Here is a 22,712-nt window from a genome sequence, read left to right as displayed (position 1 = left end):
GTCCGCTGAGGCATTCTGGGAGACGTAGTTCTCGCATCGCCGCCATCTTGCTCCTTATTGACTAGGTTTGCACTTGGGATTTCTTGGTCGGGGGCTGCCTTGGACTGTCCTCTGCCGCCCCCCAGTGGCCGAGCAGCCTAATTGCAGCCTGGAAGCCCCGCCCCTCGCTCTGCGAGTCCCTGGTTGCCAAGGCGACGGCGACATGGATGGCGGATGAGGCCTGCGCCCCTTCGTTTTCAGTCCGAGTGAGTCCTAATGGCCTTTTCATAGGAGTCCCCCCTATCAAAAACACCCTCAAAGCCCTCCCGACAGATGGCCACCCAGCCTCTGCTTGAAAACATCCATGCAAGCAGACTCCATCACCACCATTATTATTATTGTTATTATTGCATCCTAGAGATGGGACCCCGAAGGCCATCCAATCCAACCCTATTCTGCTATGCAGGGAGACACCATCAAAGCCTTCCTGACAGATGGCCACTCAGTCTCCACTTAAAAACATCCATGTAAGGAAAATCAATCACCACCATCATTATTATTACTGAATCCTAGAGTTGTAAGGGACCCCAAAGGCCATCCAGTCCAACCCCATTCTGCCAGGCATCGAAGCCCTCCCAACAGATGGCCATCCAGCCTCTGCTTGAAAACATCATAGAAGGAGACTCCATCACCACTATTACCATTATTATTATTATTGTTGAATCCTACAGATGGAAGGGACCCTAAAGGCCATCTAGTCCAACCCTATTGTGCTATGCAGGAAGACACCATCAAAGCCCTCCCGACAGATGGTCATCCAGCCTCTGCTTGAAAACATCATATAAGAAGACTCCATCACCACTATTACCATTATTATTATTATTATTATTATTATTATTATTATTATTATTATTATTACAGTAGAGTCTCACTTATCCAAGCTAAACGGGCCAGCAGAATCTTGGATAAGCAAATACCTTGGATAATAAGGAGGGATTAAGGATAAGCCTATTAAACATCAAATGAGGTTATGATTTTACAAATTAAGCACCAAAATATCATGTTATACAACAAATTGGACAGAAAAAGTAGTTCAATACGCAGTAATGTTATGTAGTAATTATTGCATAAATTTCGCACCAAAATATCACGATATATTGAAAACATTGACTACAAAAATGCGTTGGATAATGCAGAACGTTGGATAAGCGAGTGTTGGATAAATGAGACTCTACTGTATTATTATTATTGAATCCTAAAGATGGAAGGGACCCTAAAGGCCATCTAGTCCAACCCTATTGTGCTATGCAGGAAGACACCATCAAAGCCCTCCCGACAGATGGCCATCCAGCCTCTGCTTGAAAATCTCCATGTAAGGAAACTCCATCACCACCACTACCACCATCATCATTATTATTATTATTGAATCGCAGAGATAAAAGGAACCCATCACCACTATTGCCATTATTATTATTATTATTAATATTATTATTATTATTGAATCCTACAGATGGAAGGGACCCTAAAGGCCATCCAGTCCAACCCTATTGTGCTGTGCAGGAAGACACCATCAAAGCCCTCCCAACAGATGCCCACCCAGCCTCTGCTTGAAAAATTCACTCCATCACAGGTTTCTCTTTTTTTCTCCTGACAGAGACCCTCTCCCTCACAGCTTTGGGTCTTTTTTAGGGGGCGCTTCGTCGCACCCCCTTCGCTCAGCGTGTCCCTGCTTTGTGACAACGGAATCTGCGAAGGAGGGAGGCCAGCGCCATGGGGAAGAAGGGCGAGCGGGGAGCCAAGGACAAGAATGCGGCCCTGGAAGAGGAGGCCAGGAACGCGGCCAAGAGGGCAGAGCACGGGGAAGGTAGGTCAAGGCTGGCGGGTGGCCCTTTCCCACAAGAAGTCCCATATCTGAGAGCACACTCAAACCCAGCGCTCTCATCACATATACATACGTGGAGGTCCCAGATCCACGCAGGACCAAACATGAGAACCCCTGCTCTGGCTGATCTTTGTGCTGGATTGTTGGGCTGTGTGTGCATTCATTTGGAGCCCTGCTTCTTAAACTCTGGGTCTGTATCCTAAACGGAGTCCTTTCAGCTCAATGTTGACAACAACGAAAGGTTCCGGAAAGCCATCAAGTGGCTGATTTTAGACATTTGCACAAATTTGTTGTTCAAATGTGTTGCTCTGCAGAAGATGCTTCCCTGGGTTACAGGCAAGATAGGTTCTGCAGATTTGTTCTTAAGCTGAATTTGTAAGTCAGAACAGGTACATTTTTTAGTTTAACCTCAGCCTAAGTAATAATAATAATAATAATAATAATAATAAAATAGCCCTAGACACTTGGGAAGTGTCCGACGTGTGATCCAATACAACAGCCAGCAGAGTGATCTAGTTTGCTGTGTATTCATTTTGTGTATCGAATAATAATAATAATAATAATAATAATAATAATAATAACAACAACAACAATAATAGTTCTAGACACTTGGGAAGTGTCTGACGTGTGATCCAATACAACAGCCAGCAGAGTGTCTGCTGTGGATTCATCTTGTTGTGTTTCTAATAATAATAATAATAATAATAATAATAATAATAATAATAATAATAATAATAATACACTTGGGAAGTGTCTGATGTGGGATCCAATACAACAGCCAGCAGAGTGTCTGCTGTGGACTCATCTTGTTGTGTTTCCAATAATAATAATAATAATAATAATAATAATAATACACTTGGGAAGTGTCTGATGTGGGATCCAATACAACAGCCAGCAGAGTGTCTGCTGTGGACTCATCTTGTTGTGTTTCTAATAATAATAATAATAATAATAATAATAATAATAATAATAATAATAATAATAATAATAATAATAATACACTTGGGAAGTGTCTGATGTGGGATCCAATACAACAGCCAGGAGAGTGTCTGCTGTGGACTCATCTTGTTGTGTTTCTAATACAGTAGAATCTCACTTATCCAAGCTAAACGGGCCGGCAGAAGCTTGGATAAGCGAATATCTTGGATAATAAGGAGGGTTTAAGGAGAAGCCTATTAAACATCAAATTAGGTTATGATTTTACAAATTAAGCGCCAAAACATCATGTTATACAACAAATTTGACAGAAAAAGTAGTTCAATACGCAGTAATGTTATGTTGTAATTACTGTATTTATGACTTTAGCACCAAAATATCATGATATATTGAAAACATTGACTACAAAAATGGCTTGGATTATCCAGAGGCTTGGATAAGCGAGGCTTGGATAAGTGAGACTCTACTGTAATAGTAATAATAATAATAGTTCTAAACACTTGGGAAGTGTCTGATGTGTGATCCAATACAACAACCAGCAGAGTGTCTGCTGTGGACTCATCTTGTTGTGTTTCTAATAATAATAATAATAATAATAATAATAATAATAATAATAATAATAATAACAACAACAACAACAACAACAACAATAATAATAATAATACACTTGGGAAGTGTCTGATGTGTGATCCAATACAACAGCCAGCAGAGTGTCTGCTGTGGACTCATCTTGTTGTGTTTCAAATAATAACAATAACAACAATAACAAAAACAACAACAACAACAATAATAACAACAACATGCCGATACATCACAAGTCCTAGACACTTTTTAAATGTTTTTTTTAATGTTTCTTTTGCCGTCTGTGCCCCTGTTCTGTCCCTGTGACAGTTGGCTTCTCCTGGAAACAAGGATTGGTGATCAAACTTCAGTGGAGACATTTTTTCCCCATGAAAACTTTTTCAGAAGTGAATGTACCTTCCGAGGGGTAGATTTCCTCTCACTTTTCCTGTTGTCTCACCCCGTTCCTAACTAGGAGTTGGACGTAAGTTGGATGTCTGTAATTCAGGGACTATCTGTACTCCGTAAAGAGGAAAATTGGCCTGCTTAGCCAGCCTTGCTAATGCGGATTGGTTATCAGTAAATTGTTGATTTATATACCTACTAGCTGTGCCCGGCCACGCGTTGCTGTGGCAAAGTGGTGGTGGTATTGGTTAAAAAATGTGTAATTTTTATTTGACGTTATTTGTATTTTTTTATAAATTTTATTGTAAGTTATCTTTTTATTATATTTTATTATTTTCTTGTATTATTTTTAGTTATTTTCTGTTATAGTATTTTATTGTATTAATTTTTTAGTGTTTTTAATTATTTTTTAGTGTTTTTAATTATTTTTTATTGGGTTGCTAGGAGACCAAGTTGGAGGAGCTTAGCCTTCTAACTGGCAGCAATTGGATAAAAGCAATCATTCCTCTCTCTGTAATTAGGGCTTTATTTTTCTTTTCTTTTTGTTGTATCAACCTAGAGGCGTGGATGATGGGTTGTGTTGTCAAATTTCGAGGTTGGAGGGCCTGTAGTTTTGTTGTTTTGTGGGTCGCCGTGATGCCATCACTCTTTTATATATATAGATTTAATATACCTGGGGGTCACGTAAAAAAATCTCGGGTGGAAAGAGGTCCGGAGTGGGAAGGTTTCAAGAGTCTTGACTTTGAGGATCCTCTGCTCTCCTCCCAGAAGAGTACCAGTGTACAGGGATCCTGGAGCAGGATTTCCTTGAGATCTGCACCCGAGCTGGGTTTCAAGAAATCCCGAAGGTCGTTGTGCGGCCGCATGCCCATGCCGGCACCACTGCCGTAGGTGAGTAGCCCAAGAAGGTGTGTCCAGGTGTGCATAGGTGAGTGCACACCCAGGGAGGAGGAAACATCAGATTGGAATTTTTTTCCCTTTCTGTAGCATCCGCACCTTTCCTTCCACGATTTACATGTCTCAGGCCTTTGGTTAAGATCATCTTTTTTCCATCACAATTATTATGCTCCTCGACCTTTTGCACTGGTCGCTCTTCCCGATTCCTGATTGATTGATATTACTCAGGACTCCTCCCTACCGTACCTAATGTGACCTTAAATGATTCTAATGCACTTTATCTATTTATGAATTTGTTACCCACAATGTGCACCGTACACTTTGCTTATCCACTATTGCAACCTCATTGTTTTTAACCTGATGTTTTAATTCTGCGTTGCGTTTTTTAACTTATTGTGTATATTTTTTTATTGGTTTTTGTTTTTGTCCTGATGTTTTATATTTTATCATTGTTTGTATTTTGATTTTGCTGTAAGCCGCCCCGAGTCCCCTTCGGGGGAGATGGAGGCGGGATACAAATAAACTTATTATTATTATTATTATTATTATTATTATTATTATTATTATTATTCAGTTGTTCCTATTTTACACATAAGGACTGAGGCTGAGAGAGAGAACACCCAGCCCATTCTCATGAGAAGGGGTTGGAGGAAAGGGGCTTGTGAAAGCTTGCGTTGTGTTGCGTAAATTTTAAAAAATTAGAGATAGTAGGCTATCCTCCTTATGAAAAATCTTGGGATTTTGACCTTCATTTTTCTTTATAATTTTTATTAAATTGTCGCTGGTATACTGGCTGATATCCAAGCATAGGATGGGCTGGAGATGTCAATGCTTTGGTCCTTTCATTGATGGCTTGTTACTGTATAAACTCGAGTATAAGCTTAGTTTTTCAGCCCTTTTTTTAAGACTGAAAAAGCCCCCCTCGGCTTATACTCAGGTGAGGGTCCTGGTTGGCTTATATTTGGGTCAGCTTATACTTGAGAATATATGGTACATTTATTATTTTTCTCTATTATTATTGGTATTATTACATTTATTATTTTTCTCTATTATTGTTGCTAGTAAAGGTAAAGGTTTCCCCTGACGTTAAGTCCAGTCATCTCTGACTCTGGGGGTTGGTGCTCATCTCCATTTCTAAACCGAAGAGCCGGCGTTGTCCGTAGACACCTCCAAGGTCATGTGGCCACTGGCATGACTGCATGGAGCGCCGTTACCTTCCCACCGGAGCAGTACCTATTGATCTACTCACACTCTGGGGGTTGGTGCTCATCTCCATTTCTAAACCGAAGAGCCGGCGTTGTCCGTAGACACCTCCAAGGTCATGTGGCCACTGGCATGACTGCATGGAGCGCTGTTACCTTCCCACCGGAGCAGTACCTATTGATCTACTCACACTCTGGGGGTTGGTGCTCATCTCCATTTCTAAACCGAAGAGCCGGCGTTGTCCGTAGACACCTCCAAGGTCATGTGGCCACTGGCATGACTGCATGGAGCGCTGTTACCTTCCCACCGGAGCAGTACCTATTGATCTACTCACACTCTGGGGGTTGGTGCTCATCTCCATTTCTAAACCGAAGAGCCGGCGTTGTCCATAGACACCTCCAAGGTCATGTGGCCATTGGCATGAATGCATGGAGCGCCATTATTATTATTGCTACTGTTACATTTATTTTACTCTATTTTTATTATTATTAATAATACATTTATTATTTCACTCTGATCTTATTATTATTATTGCATTTATAATTTTACTCTATTTATTATTACTTGTATTATTTTCCTGTATTTATTATTATTATTACATGTATTATTTTACTCTATTATTATTAAAAGGATACAAAAGCATATTTACATTGAAGAAGATGAGAATAATGATTTGATCAGAGTTGGACAGTCTTATCTTAAATTTGAGCTTTATGTAAATATTCAAAAAACATTTAACCTACTGATGAGTTCTTTTTACCTGAATAAATACTTTTTGAACTTTTACTGAGACTCTGCAGTCCATTGCAATCCTAAATGATCAAAGGCTTCTCTTTGCTCACCCCGTGTAAGTAACTGTTGCATTTGAAAGCTTTTGCTTTTGCTACTTTGCTGCATTTTGGTGGAATCTCCCCCAGAGAGGGTTAAATTGAGTCTAACCGCTCAGAGATTACTACAACAAAACATTGATGGGGCTCCCCTGAAGCAGGCCATTCATCAGTTTCTGCCACCTGCTTCTCTGCAGATTTCCTATGAAGCAGGTGAGGTGATAGTCCTTTGTTATATTATACATTTTTCTCAGGAGAAGACGATGATTTACAGCAGGGGTCCTCAAACTTTTTAAGCAGAGGGCCGGTCCACAATCCTTCAGACTGTTGAGGGGCCGAATTATCATTTGAAAAAAAAAATACAAACAAATTCCTATGCATACTGCACATGTCTTAATTGTAGTGCAACAACAACAACAATGAAAGAATACAATATTTAAAAATGAAAACAATTTTAACCAACATAAACCTATTAGGATTTCAATGAAAAGTGTGGGCCTGCTACTGGCCAATGAGATAGTCAAGTTAATTAGGATTGTTGTTGTTGTTGTTGTTGTTGTGTGCCTTCAAGTCTTGTCAAACTTTGGCCGAGCCCAAGTCTAAAATTAATTATTTATTTACTGCATTTATTTACTACATTTATATCCCGCCCTTCTCACCCCGAAGGGGACTCAGAGCAGCTGTATGTACATACAATATATTATATTATTAGCATAACACAATATTAGCATTATATATTACTATATTGAATGAACTATACCACTATACTATTATATAATATGTAATATATACCATATAATTAATATTATTATATGGTATTACTATTTGTATTATATTGTAAGATAATAATAAGATTATATATTATATTATTAAAACTGATATAAAATATTATATTATAAAACTGAGGGCGGGGGCCAGGTAAATGACCTTGGAGGGCCGCATCCGGCCCCCGGGCCTTAGTTTGGGGACCCCTGATTTACAGTATCATATGTTTTCTTCCATCCTTCCCAGCAAAGAAATTATGTCTGGTTCCATTTGCATCTCAACGTTTGGAATATTAGCTAATGTCTTACAAGTTTGGGGGTGTTAATGGTGAGCGTTGCCTACCTTCACAGAGGAGCCCGACCCGCAAGCGGAGAAGGAAGTCACCAACACTCTGGCCCAGATCCAGAGCAAGTACAACTACTTCCGCCCCTGCATCCAGGTAGAGCTGGAACATGAGGACCCCAAGACCACCCGGGAGATCTTCATCCAGAGTGAGTGCGGGATCTCCGCAGCCCACGTCCCACCGAGACCCCTTCTCTTGAGTCTCCAGGGAAGGGGAGCCAACGCTCTTCTCGCCCGGCAGGTTGGAAGATCGAGGAGAAGATGCTGACTGTCCTGGCCAAATGCCTGCCTGCTCTTAGCCACCTCCAAACCCTTCGGTGAGTTGGGGACTGGGGTGGGGGACCCTGCAGAAGCAGTGTTTTCAGAAATGCCAAGGCTTCGATTCTCCTCTTAGGGGGCACAACACTCATTTGTAGGCACAGATAGCCTTGCTCTTCTTGCTTCTGCTCCATTCTGCTCTCCCTTTCAGCCTCTGGAAAGTTGGCCTGACAGATCTCACCTTCTCCATGCTCCTCTCCATCTTCCCAACCTGCACCACCCTCAAGTAAGCCATGGGGACAATGGGGAGGGGGCCAGGACAAGGCAGGGTCTCAGATCTGAGGGACTGGACAAAAGGTCGACACCTTCCACCATTTGGAGCAAGAACATATGAGTTGATTTTGTCATTTGGGAGTTGCAGCTGCTACAATCAAAGCGCATTCTGAACTCCATCAATGACAGAATTGAACCACACTTGCCACACAGAACTCCCATGACCAACAATGATATAATGATATATTATAATATTATACTATACTAATGTTATAATACATTGTATATACATGTAATATTAATAATAATATTATGATGTAATACAGTGTAATAATAATTATAAATCACTATTATAATTGTATATTTATATAACATGCAATATTACTAATAATATTGCGATATAGTTGTATAATATAATATATTGTATGTATATATACTTGTAAACCGCCCTGAGTCCCCTTCGGGGTGAGAAGGGCGGTATATAAATAGCGCAAATAAATAAATAAATAAATAAACAGGAAATATTATTTATTATTATTATTTACTACATTTATATCCCGCTCTTCTCACCCCGAAGGGGACTCGTAGCGGCTTACAAATCAAATGTACGTACAATATAATATTAGCATAGCACAATATAAGCAATAATTTACTACATTGTACTATATCATTATATGTTAATATTATTAGTAATACTACATTTAATATATAATATATAATTAATATTATTATACTGTATTATTAGTAGTATAATATTGTATTACATTATAATATTATCAATATTATATGTATATACAATACATATAAGGAGCCCCGGTGGCGAAGTGTGTTAAAGCGCTGAGCTGCTGAACTTGCGGACCAAAAGGTCCCAGGTTCAAATCCCGGGAGCGGAATAAGCACCTGCTGTTAGCCCCAGCTCCTGCCAACCTAGCAGTTCGAAAACATGCAAATGTGAGTAGATCAATAGGTACTGCTCCGGTGGGAAGGTAACGGCGCTCATGCCAGTGGCCACATGACCTTGGAGGTGTCTACGGACAACGCCAGCTCTTTGGCTTAGAAATGGAGATGAGCACCAATCCCCAGAGTGTGAGTAGATCAATAGGTACTGCTCCGGCGGGAAGGTAACGGCACTCCATGCAGTCATGCCAGTGGCCACATGACCTTGGAGGTGTCTACGGACAACGCCAGCTCTTTGGCTTAGAAATGGAGATGAGCACCAACCCCCAGAGTGTGAGTAGATCAATAGGTACTGCTCCGGCGGGAAGGTAACGGCGCTCATGCCAGTGGCCACATGACCTTGGAGGTGTCTACGGACAACGCCGGCTCTTGGGCTTAGAAATGGAGATGAGCACCAATCCCCAGAGTATGAGTAGATCAATAGGTACTGCTCTGGTGGGAAGGTAACGGCACTCCATGCAGTCATGCCCGTGGCCACATGACCTTGGAGGTGTCTACGGACAACGCCAGCTCTTTGGCTTAGAAATGGAGGTGAGCACCAACCCCCAGAGTCAGACATGACTGGACTTAACGTTTACTTTTACTATATCATTATATGTTAATATTATTATTAATATTACATTTAATATATAATATATAATTAATATTATTATATTGTATTATTATTAGTAGTATAATATTGTATTACATTATGATATTATCATCAATATTATAAGTATATGCAATATATTATATATTTATAAATTGTTGTGTTTGGTGGGCACTGGCCTTGAGTTTTGGAGTTGTATGTAGTTCACCTACATCCAGAGAGCAAGCACCGTGGACTCAAACAATGATGGATCTGGACCAAACTTGGCACACAGACCGAATATGGTGAATGCTGGTGGGATTTTCTAATGGAAGCATTCATATATAAAAAAGGAAAGTGATTTTTTCAGGAGAGAGATCTTCAGCTTTCTCTGCCAAAGAAGTTCGTTCCTAGGACTATCAGAAATATGTGTTTTCTGATGGTTTTTGGTGACCCGCCCCCCCCCCCCCCGGGAGTCCTGACCCCCAGGTTGAGAAATGCTGTGCTAAGGGGTGGTCATCAAGGGGGTTAATTCCCAAATGTGCGGAGGGTGTGGAGGAGGCAAGATGGGGGGGGGGGCACTGTCTATATCAGGGGTCCCCAAACTAAGGCCCGGGGGTCGGATGCGGCCCTCCAAGGTCATTGACCTGGCCCCTGCCCTCAGTTTTATAATATAATATTTTAATATCAGTTTTAATAATATAATATATTGTATATACATATAATATTGATAACTATCTTATGTTATACAATATAATACTAATAGTAATACCATATAATAATATTAATTATATGTTATATATATTACATATTATATAATAGTATAGTGGTATAGTTCATTCAATATAGATTATATAATGCTAATATTGTGTTATGCTAATAATATATTGTATGTCCATACAGCTTCTCTGAGTCCCGTTCGGGGTGAGAAGGGTGGGATATAAATGTAGTAAATAAATGCAGTAAATAAATAATTAATTTTAGACTTAAGCTCAGCCAAAGTCTGACATGACTTGAAGGCACACAACAACGACAACAACAACAACAATCCTAATTTACTTGACTATCTCATTGGCCAGTAGCAGGCCCACACTTTCCATTGAAATCCTAATAGGTTTATGTTGTTTAAAATTGTTTTCATTTTTAAATATTGTATTGTTCTTTAGTTGTTGTTGTTGCACTACAAATAAGACATGTGCAGTATGCATAGGAATTTGTTTGTACTGTATTTTTTTTTCAAATGATAATTCGGCCCCTCAACAGTCTGAAGGATAGTGGACCGGCCCTCTGCTTAAAAGGTTTGGGGACCCCTGGTCTATATGGTTTGTATCCCACATCTCTTTACGTTGTTGTAGGACCCTGGTTCTGGAAGGCAACCCGCTGCCGGAGCGGTCTTTCTACAAGCTGATCTCCGAGGAGACCAAGTGAGGACCACGGGGAGAGGGTGGAGTTGGGGGGCCAGGTATGACACAGTGGCGAGGAAGGAAGGGGTCTGGTGGCTCAGGACTCGCATGGTTGGAGGGTCGGTCCTTAGCCCCCTGAAGCTGAGAAACAGACTGCCAGGTGACTTATGTTTTTCCGCCCTCTCCCAGCTTGGTCCACCTCTCCCTGAGGAACAATGACATTGATGACGAAGCGGCCTATCTGATCGGCCAGGCGCTCTCGTCCCTCAAAAGCTCCAACAAGACCCTGGCCTCGATCAATCTCAGCTGCAACCACATCACAGACGTGGGGGCCACTCACATTGCCAACGTGAGCCTTGGGTGCGGATGGGAGCACGGCCCCCTCCATCTCGGATCCAGGCACCAAAACCACGAGGGTGGAAGGGGGGCCCGGCTATCCTTCCCGTTTGCTCACATGCCTTTTCTGCCTTCTCTGGTCCCTCCGGTGCAGGGCTTGCGCCTCAACCGCTCACTGCTCTCCTTGTCACTGGCGCACAACCGGATTGGCGACGAGGGGGCCCTGAAGATTGCGGAGGTAGTCCAGGGCGGAGAGGTGGGTGGGGTGGGATTCTGTCCTTGGGGCCAAGGACGGAGACCTCCCTTTGGGCATTTATTTATTCATTTATTTACAGTATTTATCTTCCGCTCTTCTCAGGGCGGATCACATTGCATACATATAAGGCATTCAATGCCATATACACATAGAACAGAGACAGAGACAGACGCAGAGGCAACTTAACCTTCTCCTGAGGGGATGTTCGATTACGGCCACAGGGGGGAGCAGCTGCTTCATCATCCACTGCGACGGCACTTCCTCATTCCAACGGCGGCTGGGTGATTTTTATGGTGTCGTAAATTAGCCTCCCCACATATAAGTGGTACCTAAATTTCCTACAGTAGAGTCTCACTTATCCAACACTCGCTTATCCAACGTTCTGGATTATCCAACACATTTTTGTAGTCAATGTTTTCAATATATCGTGATATTTTGGTGCTAAATTCGTAAATACAGTAATTATTACATAGCATTACTGCGTATTGAACTACTTTTTCTGTCAAATTTGTTGTTAAACATGATGTTTTGGTGCTTAATTTGTCAAATCATCACCTAATTTGATGTTTAATAGGCTTTTCCTTAATCTCTCCTTATTATCCAACATATTCGCTTATCCAACATTCTGCCAGCCCGTTTACGTTGGATAAGTGAGACTCTACTGTACTTGATAGATGGAACTATCTTTCGGGTTGCTTAGGTCAGCAACGAGCAGGGACTATATTTTAATTGTTGGGTGCTCACCTCGACACAGAACTCATGACCTCTTGGTCAGGGTGATTTATTGCAGCTGGCTGCTCACCAGCCTGCGCCACAGCCCGGCCCCAACGACAGAATCACCAATGGATATCACCAATGGTCAAAGGAGACCACAGGGCAAGGGAGCCGTTGAGGGAGGGCTCTGTTGACCATGCTTTTCCCCACCTTTGTTTGTCCCATAGATCCTTGCCCCTTTTGCTCTCACTCATGTCGAGGTGGTGGAGAGGCGGCGGCTGCTGCTGGAGAAGGAGACCCTGGAACGAAGCCGCCTGGTGAGCTTTCCTTTGGAATAGGACAAGGGGTATCTTTGCATGTTCATTTTCCAATACTTTTGCAGGTTTGTGATCCCACCAGTTCTTTGCTGCTGGGAGGTGGGACTTGAGGCATAAGTTCCAATGAATCCTTTGGGCCACATAGTTGTGCATAGTTGTGTTTGTAGTCTGTCTGTGCTATTTTCTTACAACAGCTGAGGATATGATCCATGGTTTCGTCGGTTTCCTTGCACAGTCTGCATTTTGGATCATCAGCTGATTTTTCGATCTTGGCCTGAATTGCCTTTGCCTGGGCTGCAAGGATCAGGCCTTCTGTCTCCTTCTTCAGGGTCCCATTCGTGAGCCAGAGCCAGGTCTTCTATTATTATTATTATTATTATTATTATTATTATTATTATTAATGGCCTTTGTCCTGATGTCTTGCTCCTGGGCTGCAAGGATCAGGCCTTCTGTCTCCTTCTTCAGGGTCCCATTCGTGAGCCAGAGCCAGGTCTTCTATTATTATTATTATTATTATTATTATTATTATTATTAATGGCCTTTGTCCTGATGTCTTGCTCCTGGGCTGCAAGGATCAGGCCTTCTGTCTCCTTCTTCAGGGTCCCATTCATGAGCCAGAGCCAGGTCTTCTATTATTATTATTATTATTATTATTATTATTATTATTATTATTATTATTATTATTTATTGCCTTTGTCCTGATGTCTTGCTCCTGGGCTGCAAGGATCAGGCTTTCTGTCTCCTTCTTCAGGGTCCCATTCATGAGCCAGATCTTCTATTATTATTATTATTATTATTATTATTATTATTATTATTATTATTAATTGCCTTTGTCCTGATGTCTTGCTCCTGGGCTGCAAGGATCAGGCCTTCTGTCTCCTTCTTCGGTGTCCCATTCGTGAGCCAGAGCCAGGTCTTCTCCTTGTCAGTTTTTCCTTCCATTTTGTCAAGGAACTTTCCATGCAATGTTTTGTTGTGCCAGCTGTCAGCTCTAGTTTGTAGTGCGGTCTTCTTCTTATTCTTCTTCTTATGATTTCTTCCTTCCTCTCCCCACGGGACTTGGCACTGCCAAACTGCCGAAATAGGGGATTACTGTGCTGCAAGCTGATTGAACAGTCTGCCCTGGGAGGTCACCAAGACCTGACCCTTAATGCCTCTTTGGACAATAGGTTTTCTCTGCCCAGTCACCACCCTGCAAACCTGGTTGCCAACCCCCCCCCCCCCCCCCCGTTCCTTCCAGTTCCCATCCCCTTTGGCCTCTGCTTCGGGACCGTTGGTTCCTTAGTCAGATGTGGAGAGAAATGTTAAAACCCTACAGAGCCCAGTTGCCAGCAGCCCCCTGCCCCTCATGGCCTTTCCTCTCTCTCCAGCCCCAGCGACACGTGGAATTGAAAAGCGAGCGTCCTTCCAGCCATGTCAGCAACACAGCCATCGACAAGCTGCAGACCGTCAAGACCACGAAAGACACCAAAAAGAAGAAGGATAAGGTGAGACACAGGTAGAAACCAGGAGACATTTTCCAGAAGCAGCTCCAGAAACTCACTTTCTTGCCCATCCCAGCAGATGTGGCAGCTGGGAGAGGCAGTTTTCTCTGTGGGAGCTCCTTTGATTGTGTGTGTGTGTGTGTGTGTATGTATATATATATAATATAATATATATCACACAGATATATATTAACCTCTTTGCTTAGTTTTCTCCATACCTCACAACCTCTGAGGATGCCTGCCATAGATGTGGGTGAAACGTCAGGAGAGAATGCTTCTGGAACATGGCCACACAGCCCGAAAGACATACAACAACCCTGTGATCCCGGCCATGAAAGCCTTCGACAACATATATATATATATACACACACAATATAATTTACAATAATGTATAATAATTATAACATATTGTATATACATACAATATTCATAGTATTATATTGGAATACGATATAATACTAATACAGTAGAGTCTCACTTATCCAACACTCGCTTATCCAACGTTCTGGATTATCCAACGCATTTTTGTAGTCAATGTTTTCAATATATCGTGATATTTTGGTGCTAAATTCATAAATACAGTAATTACTACATAGCATTACTGCATATTGAACTACTTTTTCTGTCAAATTTGTTGGATAACACAAAGTTTTGGTGCTTAATTTGTAAAATCATAACCTAATTTGATGTTTAATAGGCTTTTCCTTAATGCATCCTTATTATCCAACATATTCGTTTATCCAACATTCTGCCGGCCCGTTTATGTTGGATAAGTGAGACTCTACTGTAATACAATATAATATTAATTATATATTATATTTTACATGTAATATTACTAATAATATTACAATATATTGATACAGTACAATATAGTACAGTAGAGTCTCACTTATCCAACACTCGCTTATCCAACGTTCTGGGTTATCCAACGCATTTTTGTAGTCAATGTTTTCCATATATCGTGATATTTTGGTGCTAAATTCATAAATACAGTAATTACTACATAGCATTACTGGGTATTGAACTACTTTTTCTGCCAAATTTGTTGTCTAACATGATGTTTTGGTGCTTTATTTGTAAAATCATAACCTAATTTGATGTTTAATAGGCTTTTCCTTCATCCCTCCTTATTATCCAAGATATTCACTTATCCAACATTCTGCTGGCCCATTTATGTTGGATAAGTGAGACTCTACTGTAATTTATTACCAGCATTGTACTATGCTAATAATATTATATTGTATGTAAATTTACATTTATACATTTTTGTTATTTAAATTATACACATTGCGGAAATTATGGGGTTTTTTTTCTCAAAGTGACACACCACCCAAGTCATGCTAGGTTTTTTGGCGAATTTTGACACACCAAGTGCAAAAGGTTGCCCATCACTGTCTTAGAATCACAGAATCATAGAATCATAGAATAGTAGAGTTGGAAGAGACCTCATGGGCCATCTAGTCCAACCCCCTGCTAAGAAGCAGGAAATCGCATTCAAAGCACCCCCGACAGATGGCCATCCAGCCTCTGCTTCAAAGCCTCCAAAGAAGGAGCCTCCACCACGGCCCGGGGCAGAGAGTTCCACTTGTGAACAGCCCTTCTCACGGTGAGGAAGTTCTTCCTGACGTTCAGGTGGAATCTCCTTTCCTGTAGTTTGAAGCCATTGTTCCCTTGTGTCCTAGTCTGCAGGGCAGCAGAAAGGAAGCTCCCTCCCTCCTCCCTAGGACTTCCCTTCACGTATTTGTACATGGCTATCATGTCTCCTCTCAGCCTTCTCTTCTGCAGGCTAAACATGCCCAGGTCTTTAAGCCGCTCCTCATAGGGCTTGTTCTCCAGACCCTCAATCATTTTAGTCACCCTCCTCTGGACGCTTTCCAGCTTGTCAACATCTCCCTTCAACTGTGGTGCCCAAAATTGGACACAGTGTGATTCCAGGTGTGGTCTGACCAAGGCAGAATAGAGCATGGGGAGCAGGACTTGCCTGGAGTCTTAGGGGAATCTGCTTCCAAGGCCAAAAGAAATAAGGAGAGGCATTGCATTGATCTATTGTGAGCCATTTGCACGCCTGGGGAGTATTTATCCACATGATATCAAACTCCCCTCTTCCACAAACCCCTTCTTTGTCAAATTCTCTGCTCACCACCCCAGGAATCGGCCAAAAAGGAGAAGGAGAAAGAGAAGGAGGAGAAAGAGAAGGGCCAAGGGAGCGGAGGGGCTGTTGTGGTTTCGTCCACGACATCCCAGGCCAAGAAGGAGGAGACCAAGGAGGCCAAGCAAGCCAAGAAAGGTGTGGAACGCCCCGTTGCCGAACAGAAGCCCTCTCGCGGTAAAGGAACCAAGTCCAGCAACAAAGACAAACGGGCCCAAGCTGTGGAAGTGGAGGTAGGCTTCTCCCTTCTCCTACTGCCGGACCCGAGGCAAGGCCTCCTGCTTCCTCAATCCAGCCCTGACCAAAGGAGGAGAATAAAGGAACAGAGCTAAGATGCTCTCTACCTGTTGGCAGGTGGCTGAACCCACTGAGATCGTGAACCCACTCCTGGAGCAAGCAGAACACCGAGATGGGAAAGTCTTTCTTCCTGGCAATCGTGTCCTCATCTACCTGAACCTCATTCGTAAGTTTGGGAATTGGGGAGCTGGAGGTGCGGATCCCTGCCTTGAGGAGCCTGCCGACAGGATCACAATCTATATATATAAAGGAGTGATGGCATCACGGCGACTCACAAAACAACAGGTCCCCCAACCTCGAAATTTGACAGTACAACCCATCATCCATGCCTCTAGGTTGATACAACAAAAAGAAAAGAAAAATAAAGTCCTAATTAGAGGGAGAGCAATAATTGTTTTTATCCAATTGCTGCCAGTTTAGAGGGCTAATCTCTGCCCACTTGGTCTCCTAGCAACCAAGTCAGCCAACTGACAGCCAGGGTTCAGTTAGGGGACAGGCAGACTTAGGCCTCACTTAGGTTTCTTCCACAGATTATCTAATTTGCACTGGATTATATGGCAGTGTAGACTCAAGGCCCTTCCACACAGCTATATAACCCATTTATCTATATATATAAAAGGGTAATGAAATTTCAGCCTAGGATAAAACAACAAAACTACACATCCCAGAAACACTACACTTGGCAGCACAACCCCTCATCCATGCCTCTACGTTCATACAACAAAAAGAAAAGAAAAATAAAGTCCTAATTAGAGGGAGAGGAATAATTGTTTTTAGCCAATTGCTGCCAGTTAGAAGGTTAAGCTCCACCCACTTGGTCTCCTAGCAACCCACCCAGCCCAGGGGACAGGCAGAGTTCGGCCTCACTTAGGCCTCTTCCCCACTGCCTATAAAATACAGATTATCTGATTTTAACTGGATTATATGGCAGTGTAGACTCCAGGCCCTTCCACACAGCTATATAACCCATTTATAATCTTATATTATAACTGAATTATCTTGACTCCACACTCCCATATAATCCACTTCAGTGTGCAGTCAGACACAACTGGACTTAATGTCAGGAGAAAACCTTTACCCTTGACCTTAACTACCACCAATTCCTCAATACTTTATTTCCCATACCACCATACCTTGCCACAGCAACGCGTGGCCGGGCACAGCTAGTATACATATATATGGCAAACAGTCAGTCAGTCCCAGCTACTTCTGTCCTTGGGCTCTCACAAGTCCCAGACTCCGCAGTGGCCACGAGAGGCTCCTTTTGAGCCCTAAAGGCAAGCTTCGGAGGCTGGAGGTGGAAGCCAGAACTCTCAGGTTTAGGCTGAGCCAAGCCAGGGATGGAGGCTATGGTTTATTTTATTTACTTATTTACAGTATTTATATTCCGCCCTTCTTTCTCACCCCGAAGGGGACTCAGGGCGGATCACAATATACATATATACAGTAGAGTCTCACTTATCCAAGCTAAATGGGCCGGCAGAAGCTTGGATAAGCGAATATCTTGGATAATAAGGAGGGATTAAGGAAAAGTCTATGAAACATCAAATTAGGTTATGATTTTACAAATTAAGCACCAAAACATCATGTTATACAACAAATTTGACAGAAAAAGTAGTTCAATACACAGTAATGTTATGTTGTAATTACTGTATTTACAAATTTAGCACCAAAAGATCACGATATATTGAAAACAATGACTACAAAAATGGCTTGGATTATCCAGAACATTGGATAAGTGAGACTCTAGTGTAGTTCAATATGCAGTAATGTTATGTTGTAATTACTGTATTTACGAATTTAGCACCAAAATATCACGATATATTGAAAACAATGACTACAAAAATGGCTTGGATTATCCAGAACATTGGATAAGTGAGACTCTAGTGTAGTTCAATAGGCAGTAATGTTATGTTGTAATTACTGTATTTACGAATTTAGCACCAAATTGAAAACATTGACTACAAAAATGGCTTGGATTATCCAGAGGCTTGGATAAGCGAGACTTGGATAAGTGAGACTCTACTGTATATGGCAAACATTCAATGCCATTCGACAAACAACACACAGACAGACAGACACAGAGGCTATTTAACTTCCCAGCTTCCTACTTTGTGAGGGTATGCTCGATTCCAGCCACAGGAGGAGATGCTGCTTCATCATCCACTGTGACGATGAGTCCTTTTTTGATGGAGTACTTCCTCATGCGGTGTTGTAAATCAGTTAAATTAGCCTCCCCTAAATTTTCCTACTTGACAGATGCAACTGTCTTTAGGGTTGCTTAGGTCAACAATGAGCAGGGCTGTTTTTTATTTTAATTGTCGGGTGCTCACTCCGACACGGGCTGGCCTCGAACTCATGACCTCTTGGTCATAGTGATTTATTGCAGCTGGCTACTAACCAGCCTGCGCCACAGCCCGGCCCAGGCTGGTTGCTGCTGCCTCCTCCTCCTCCTCATTTTCTTAGGTAACCGGATCACGGAGACGGGCCTGAAGGGCTTCCTGGCTGCAGTGGAACAGCAGACCTCTCGCGTGGCTCCTGGAGGCAAGGGGTCTACAGGTCTCCTGCGCCTGTCTTTGGGGGTGAGCTCAGGACAGACGGGGACAGAGTCCTCTCTCGCTCCTCGGTTGGACTCTACGCCCTTCTAGAGATGAGGGTGGAAAGACTTCTTACAACCCTCGAGCTGGAACAGACCTTGGCCCAGATGTTGGGGCTGCCACATGGGATGAACCAGCAGCCTTTCTGCTTCCTGCCTCACCCTCCGCTTTGGCCTTTTCAGAAGAACAACTACCCTGCAGAGAGCAAGACCTATGCCAGGATCCAGGAGCTGATGATGGCAAGGGATCCTCTCCCGAAAGTCACCAAGGCCATGGAAGAGGAAGCCGCCGTCGCCTTTTAGGTGGGAGTATTCCAGAGGCAGCTCTCCACCCCAACTCAGAACATTTCCTCCGACAACTCTGAAGCAGAAATAAACGTGAGGCATTGCAAGAGGGTGCTTCCTCTCTGGATCTGGTACTTTCAGCAAAAGATGGGGAGGGGGGTTGCTTTGTGGACCACAAGCAGCAAAGTTCCTGAGAGTTCAGGGGCCGGTCTAAATAGCCCTTAGTGTTCCCCTTATCATTCTGGGATGCACTGCCTGATTCAGTAAGATGAGGTCAGGCAGATGTCCATAGGGTGTCTTAATCGCAGACTTAGAAATCTTTGTACGAAGACAAGTAGCCACTCTTACAGTAATACTAAAATTTTGAATGTCATTAAACATAGATTTAGCTCAATGGATCCATATGAATTCAAAGCTAGGTGGTTATACAAATAAAGCCATTGCTATACATATAATGTAACATATGGCTGTTACATTCACAGTAAAAAGAATTATTCTCTTGAAAGATGAATGGACTCCTCTTCTCATACACAATACAGTAGAGTCTTGCTTATCCAACGTAAACGGGCCAGCAGAACGTTGGATAAGCGAATATGTTGGATAATAAGGAGAAATTAAGGAAAAGCCTATTAAACATCAAATTAGGTTATGATTTTACAAATTAAACACCAAAACATCACGTTATACAACAAATTTTACAGAAAAAGTAGTTCAATACACAGTAATGCTATGTAGTAATTACTGTATTTATGAATTTAGCACCAAAATATCACGATGAATTGAAAACATTGACTACAAAAATGCGTTGGATAATCCAGAACGTTGGATAAGCGAGTGTTGGATAAGTGAGACTCTACTGTAATTATTTTTATTTCCTTAACAAAAAAGATTAGACTTCAAATTCACAACCGGTTTTGACTCAAGAGAGTCTCCGTCAGGTGGAATGTCGTCTTATTTTCTGTGTTGTTTTTCTGAAAATATGGATCCAAAATTATTGGATTTAAATCCAGTTACAGTAGAGTCTCACTTATCCAACATAAACGGGCCGGCAGAACGTTGGATAAGCGAATATGTTGGATAATAAGGAGAGATTAAGGAAAAGCCTATTAAACATCAAATTAGGTTATGATTTTACAAATTAAGCACCAAAACATCATGTTAGACAACAAATTTGACAGAAAAAGTAGTTCAATATGCTGTAATGCTATGCAGTAATTACTTTATTTACGAATTTAGCACCAACATATCACGATGTATTGAAAACATTGACTACAAAAATGCGTTGGATAATCCAGAACGTTGGATAAGTGAGTGTTGGATAAGTGAGACTCTACTGTATTGTGTATGAGAAGAGAAGTAAATTAATCTTTCAAGAGAATAAAAATTATTTTTACTGTGAATGTAAGTCATATGTTTTACTGTATAGCAATGACTTTGTGTTTGTATAACGACCTAGCTTTGAATTCATATTGATGCGTCGAGCTAAATCTATGTTTAATGGCATTGAAAACTTTTGGATTATTGTTAATCCTTGTCTTCGTAGTTCTAGGGAACCCATTCTCCTTTGTAGAACAATCCCTTTTCTCCTTCAGTGGCTCTAACAAGAGAGAATGAGAGAAGTTTGGGGGATGGGGTTGGTTTAAATCGTAGAATCAATTAAAAAGACACGCAGGACAGGAGAATGAAGAATATTTTACTTTTCCATCTTTCTTTAAAAAAAATCTTTACCATCGACAGGAAGAAAATAAAATTGGCTTTGAGCGAATTGAACAGCAAAGAGTGTGGCATCACTTTTTTAATATATATATATCTATATATATATATATATATTTATATATACTCTGATATAATCCATACACCTGGTGCAGCTTGCGGGGTGACTGCTGGGTCCACGCTTGCTGCTTCTAGCCCGCCTGGCCCATGACCACTGTCAACCCAAAGCGGGATCAGGGCCAGGGTCTTGGGGGCTTCAGATCTTCCTCCAGGAGAGGTTGGGTCAACCGGGCAACCCTCCGGGGGTGAGCCAAGAGCATGACGGAAGGGCAGATTGTCTCAGCCGTGGGGCTTAGCAGCCCCCTCCCCAGCAGCCACCTATGTGACCAATCTGTTGGCAAGGCTGACCCAAGGAGCTTGCTGGGTGCCATCACGACCAACAAGAGTCTCTACTGAGGTCATTCTTCACCCCACAGGTTGGAGCGGAAGACGCCAAGGAGAACCTGAGAGATTGGGGAGGGGGCCGGCAAATTCCTTTTGTTGCTACTGGACCAAAGCCTCCTGCTTTGTCCCCACTTCACCCAGGCCACCCCAACCGGGCTGCGGCTACAGTGGTTTTCTTCTCATCCATTGGGGTATGAAGGCAAATTAAAACAACAACAACAACAACTATCGTATTTACAACCATTCAATGCACATACATACATATTTATATCCAAGGAGGAGGTCAGGAAGCACCCGAGGGCCCTCTGCATGGCCTTAAAAAAACGAACGAAAAGTGCAATTCATAACAACGGGGCGTTCCAGCGTTCCACCACGTCCGGTGGGAAAGCGACTCCGCAAGGCGGTGTGTCCCATGGATTGGCAACGTTCCTGATCCAGCCCCCAAAGTGGAAGAGACATGCGGGTTTTGGGGGGCTCTCTCCACTTAAAGCATAAACTAGAGTGAAAACCAGAGCCCCCCACAGGTATCGGTTTTCAAAGAGTTTAAATTAATCCAAGGTGTGCTTTCTGAGAAAGAAAAGAGAAGTGGATGGGAGAGGGAGGAAAGTTCCAGTTTTCTTCTCTGCCTCAGTTTCCACAATGCAATTTAGGCCTGCTTCCTCAGATTGAACCAGCTGGCTGCAGGAGACCCTGGAGGCCTTGAAGATGCGGGGAGGGGTCTTCTTGCCCCCTCCCTCCCTAAAGAGTCACTTCTTGGGGGCTCTCTTCCAAAAGGGAGACTTGGCCTGGCAAGGAAGGCAAGACTTAGCAGAGGGAAGAGTTGCAGGCAGGCAACGGGGGCCACAACCGAGCAGGCGGAGCTCCC

General features: G+C 42.4%; 2 protein-coding genes across 9 annotated transcripts in view; one reads left to right on the top strand and one right to left on the bottom strand.

Moving 5' to 3' along the window:
• The first annotated feature begins 170 nt into the window (after positions 1–170).
• On the top strand, positions 171–22,072 carry lrrc71 (leucine rich repeat containing 71). 4 transcript variants are annotated; one of them, XM_062965119.1, is made up of 15 exons: positions 173–245; positions 1,634–1,843; positions 4,532–4,654; positions 7,806–7,946; positions 8,039–8,114; positions 8,267–8,341; positions 11,209–11,277; positions 11,446–11,605; positions 11,747–11,830; positions 12,790–12,879; positions 14,250–14,366; positions 16,512–16,745; positions 16,867–16,975; positions 19,276–19,391; positions 19,589–22,072. In XM_062965119.1, exons 2-15 carry the CDS (start codon positions 1,750–1,752, stop codon positions 19,706–19,708), a joined length of 1,608 nt encoding a protein of 535 aa, XP_062821189.1. In that variant the 5' UTR covers positions 173–245; positions 1,634–1,749; the 3' UTR covers positions 19,709–22,072. The 4 variants fall into 4 exon arrangements, with proteins under 4 accessions (XP_062821192.1, XP_062821190.1, XP_062821191.1 ...); XM_062965122.1 differs by lacking the exon at positions 12,790–12,879 and having other exon boundaries at positions 171–245; XM_062965120.1 differs by lacking the exon at positions 19,276–19,391 and having other exon boundaries at positions 171–245.
• Positions 21,364–22,712, bottom strand: part of arhgef11 (Rho guanine nucleotide exchange factor 11) — a 79,095-nt gene continuing 77,746 nt past the window's right edge. For all 5 annotated transcript variants that reach the window (XM_008122034.3, XM_062965118.1, XM_008122036.3 and 2 more), the window contains one exon: positions 21,364–22,632. In XM_008122034.3, coding sequence (XP_008120241.2) covers positions 22,586–22,632 — 47 coding nt within the window. In that variant the 3' untranslated portion in view covers positions 21,364–22,585. The remainder of the gene's footprint in view (positions 22,633–22,712) is intronic.

This window comes from Anolis carolinensis, unplaced genomic scaffold (genome assembly GCF_035594765.1).
Source record: "Anolis carolinensis isolate JA03-04 unplaced genomic scaffold, rAnoCar3.1.pri scaffold_14, whole genome shotgun sequence".
NCBI classification, from domain to species: Eukaryota; Metazoa; Chordata; class Lepidosauria; order Squamata; family Dactyloidae; genus Anolis; species Anolis carolinensis.
The sequence above is the reverse complement of the archived record's forward strand: the minus strand, read 5'-3'. Positions and strand labels throughout refer to the sequence as shown.

Excerpts from the sequence above, each read along its gene's own strand:
- lrrc71 (XM_062965119.1), top strand. The coding sequence starts at position 1,750 with ATGGGGAAGAAGGGCGAGCGGGGAGCCAAGGACAAGAATGCGGCCCTG. Across the intron at positions 1,844-4,531 it reads GAGGGCAGAGCACGGGGAAG|AAGAGTACCAGTGTACAGGG; the intron begins GTAGGTCAAGGC and ends CTCTCCTCCCAG. Across the intron at positions 19,392-19,588 it reads TCCTGCGCCTGTCTTTGGGG|AAGAACAACTACCCTGCAGA; the intron begins GTGAGCTCAGGA and ends TGGCCTTTTCAG.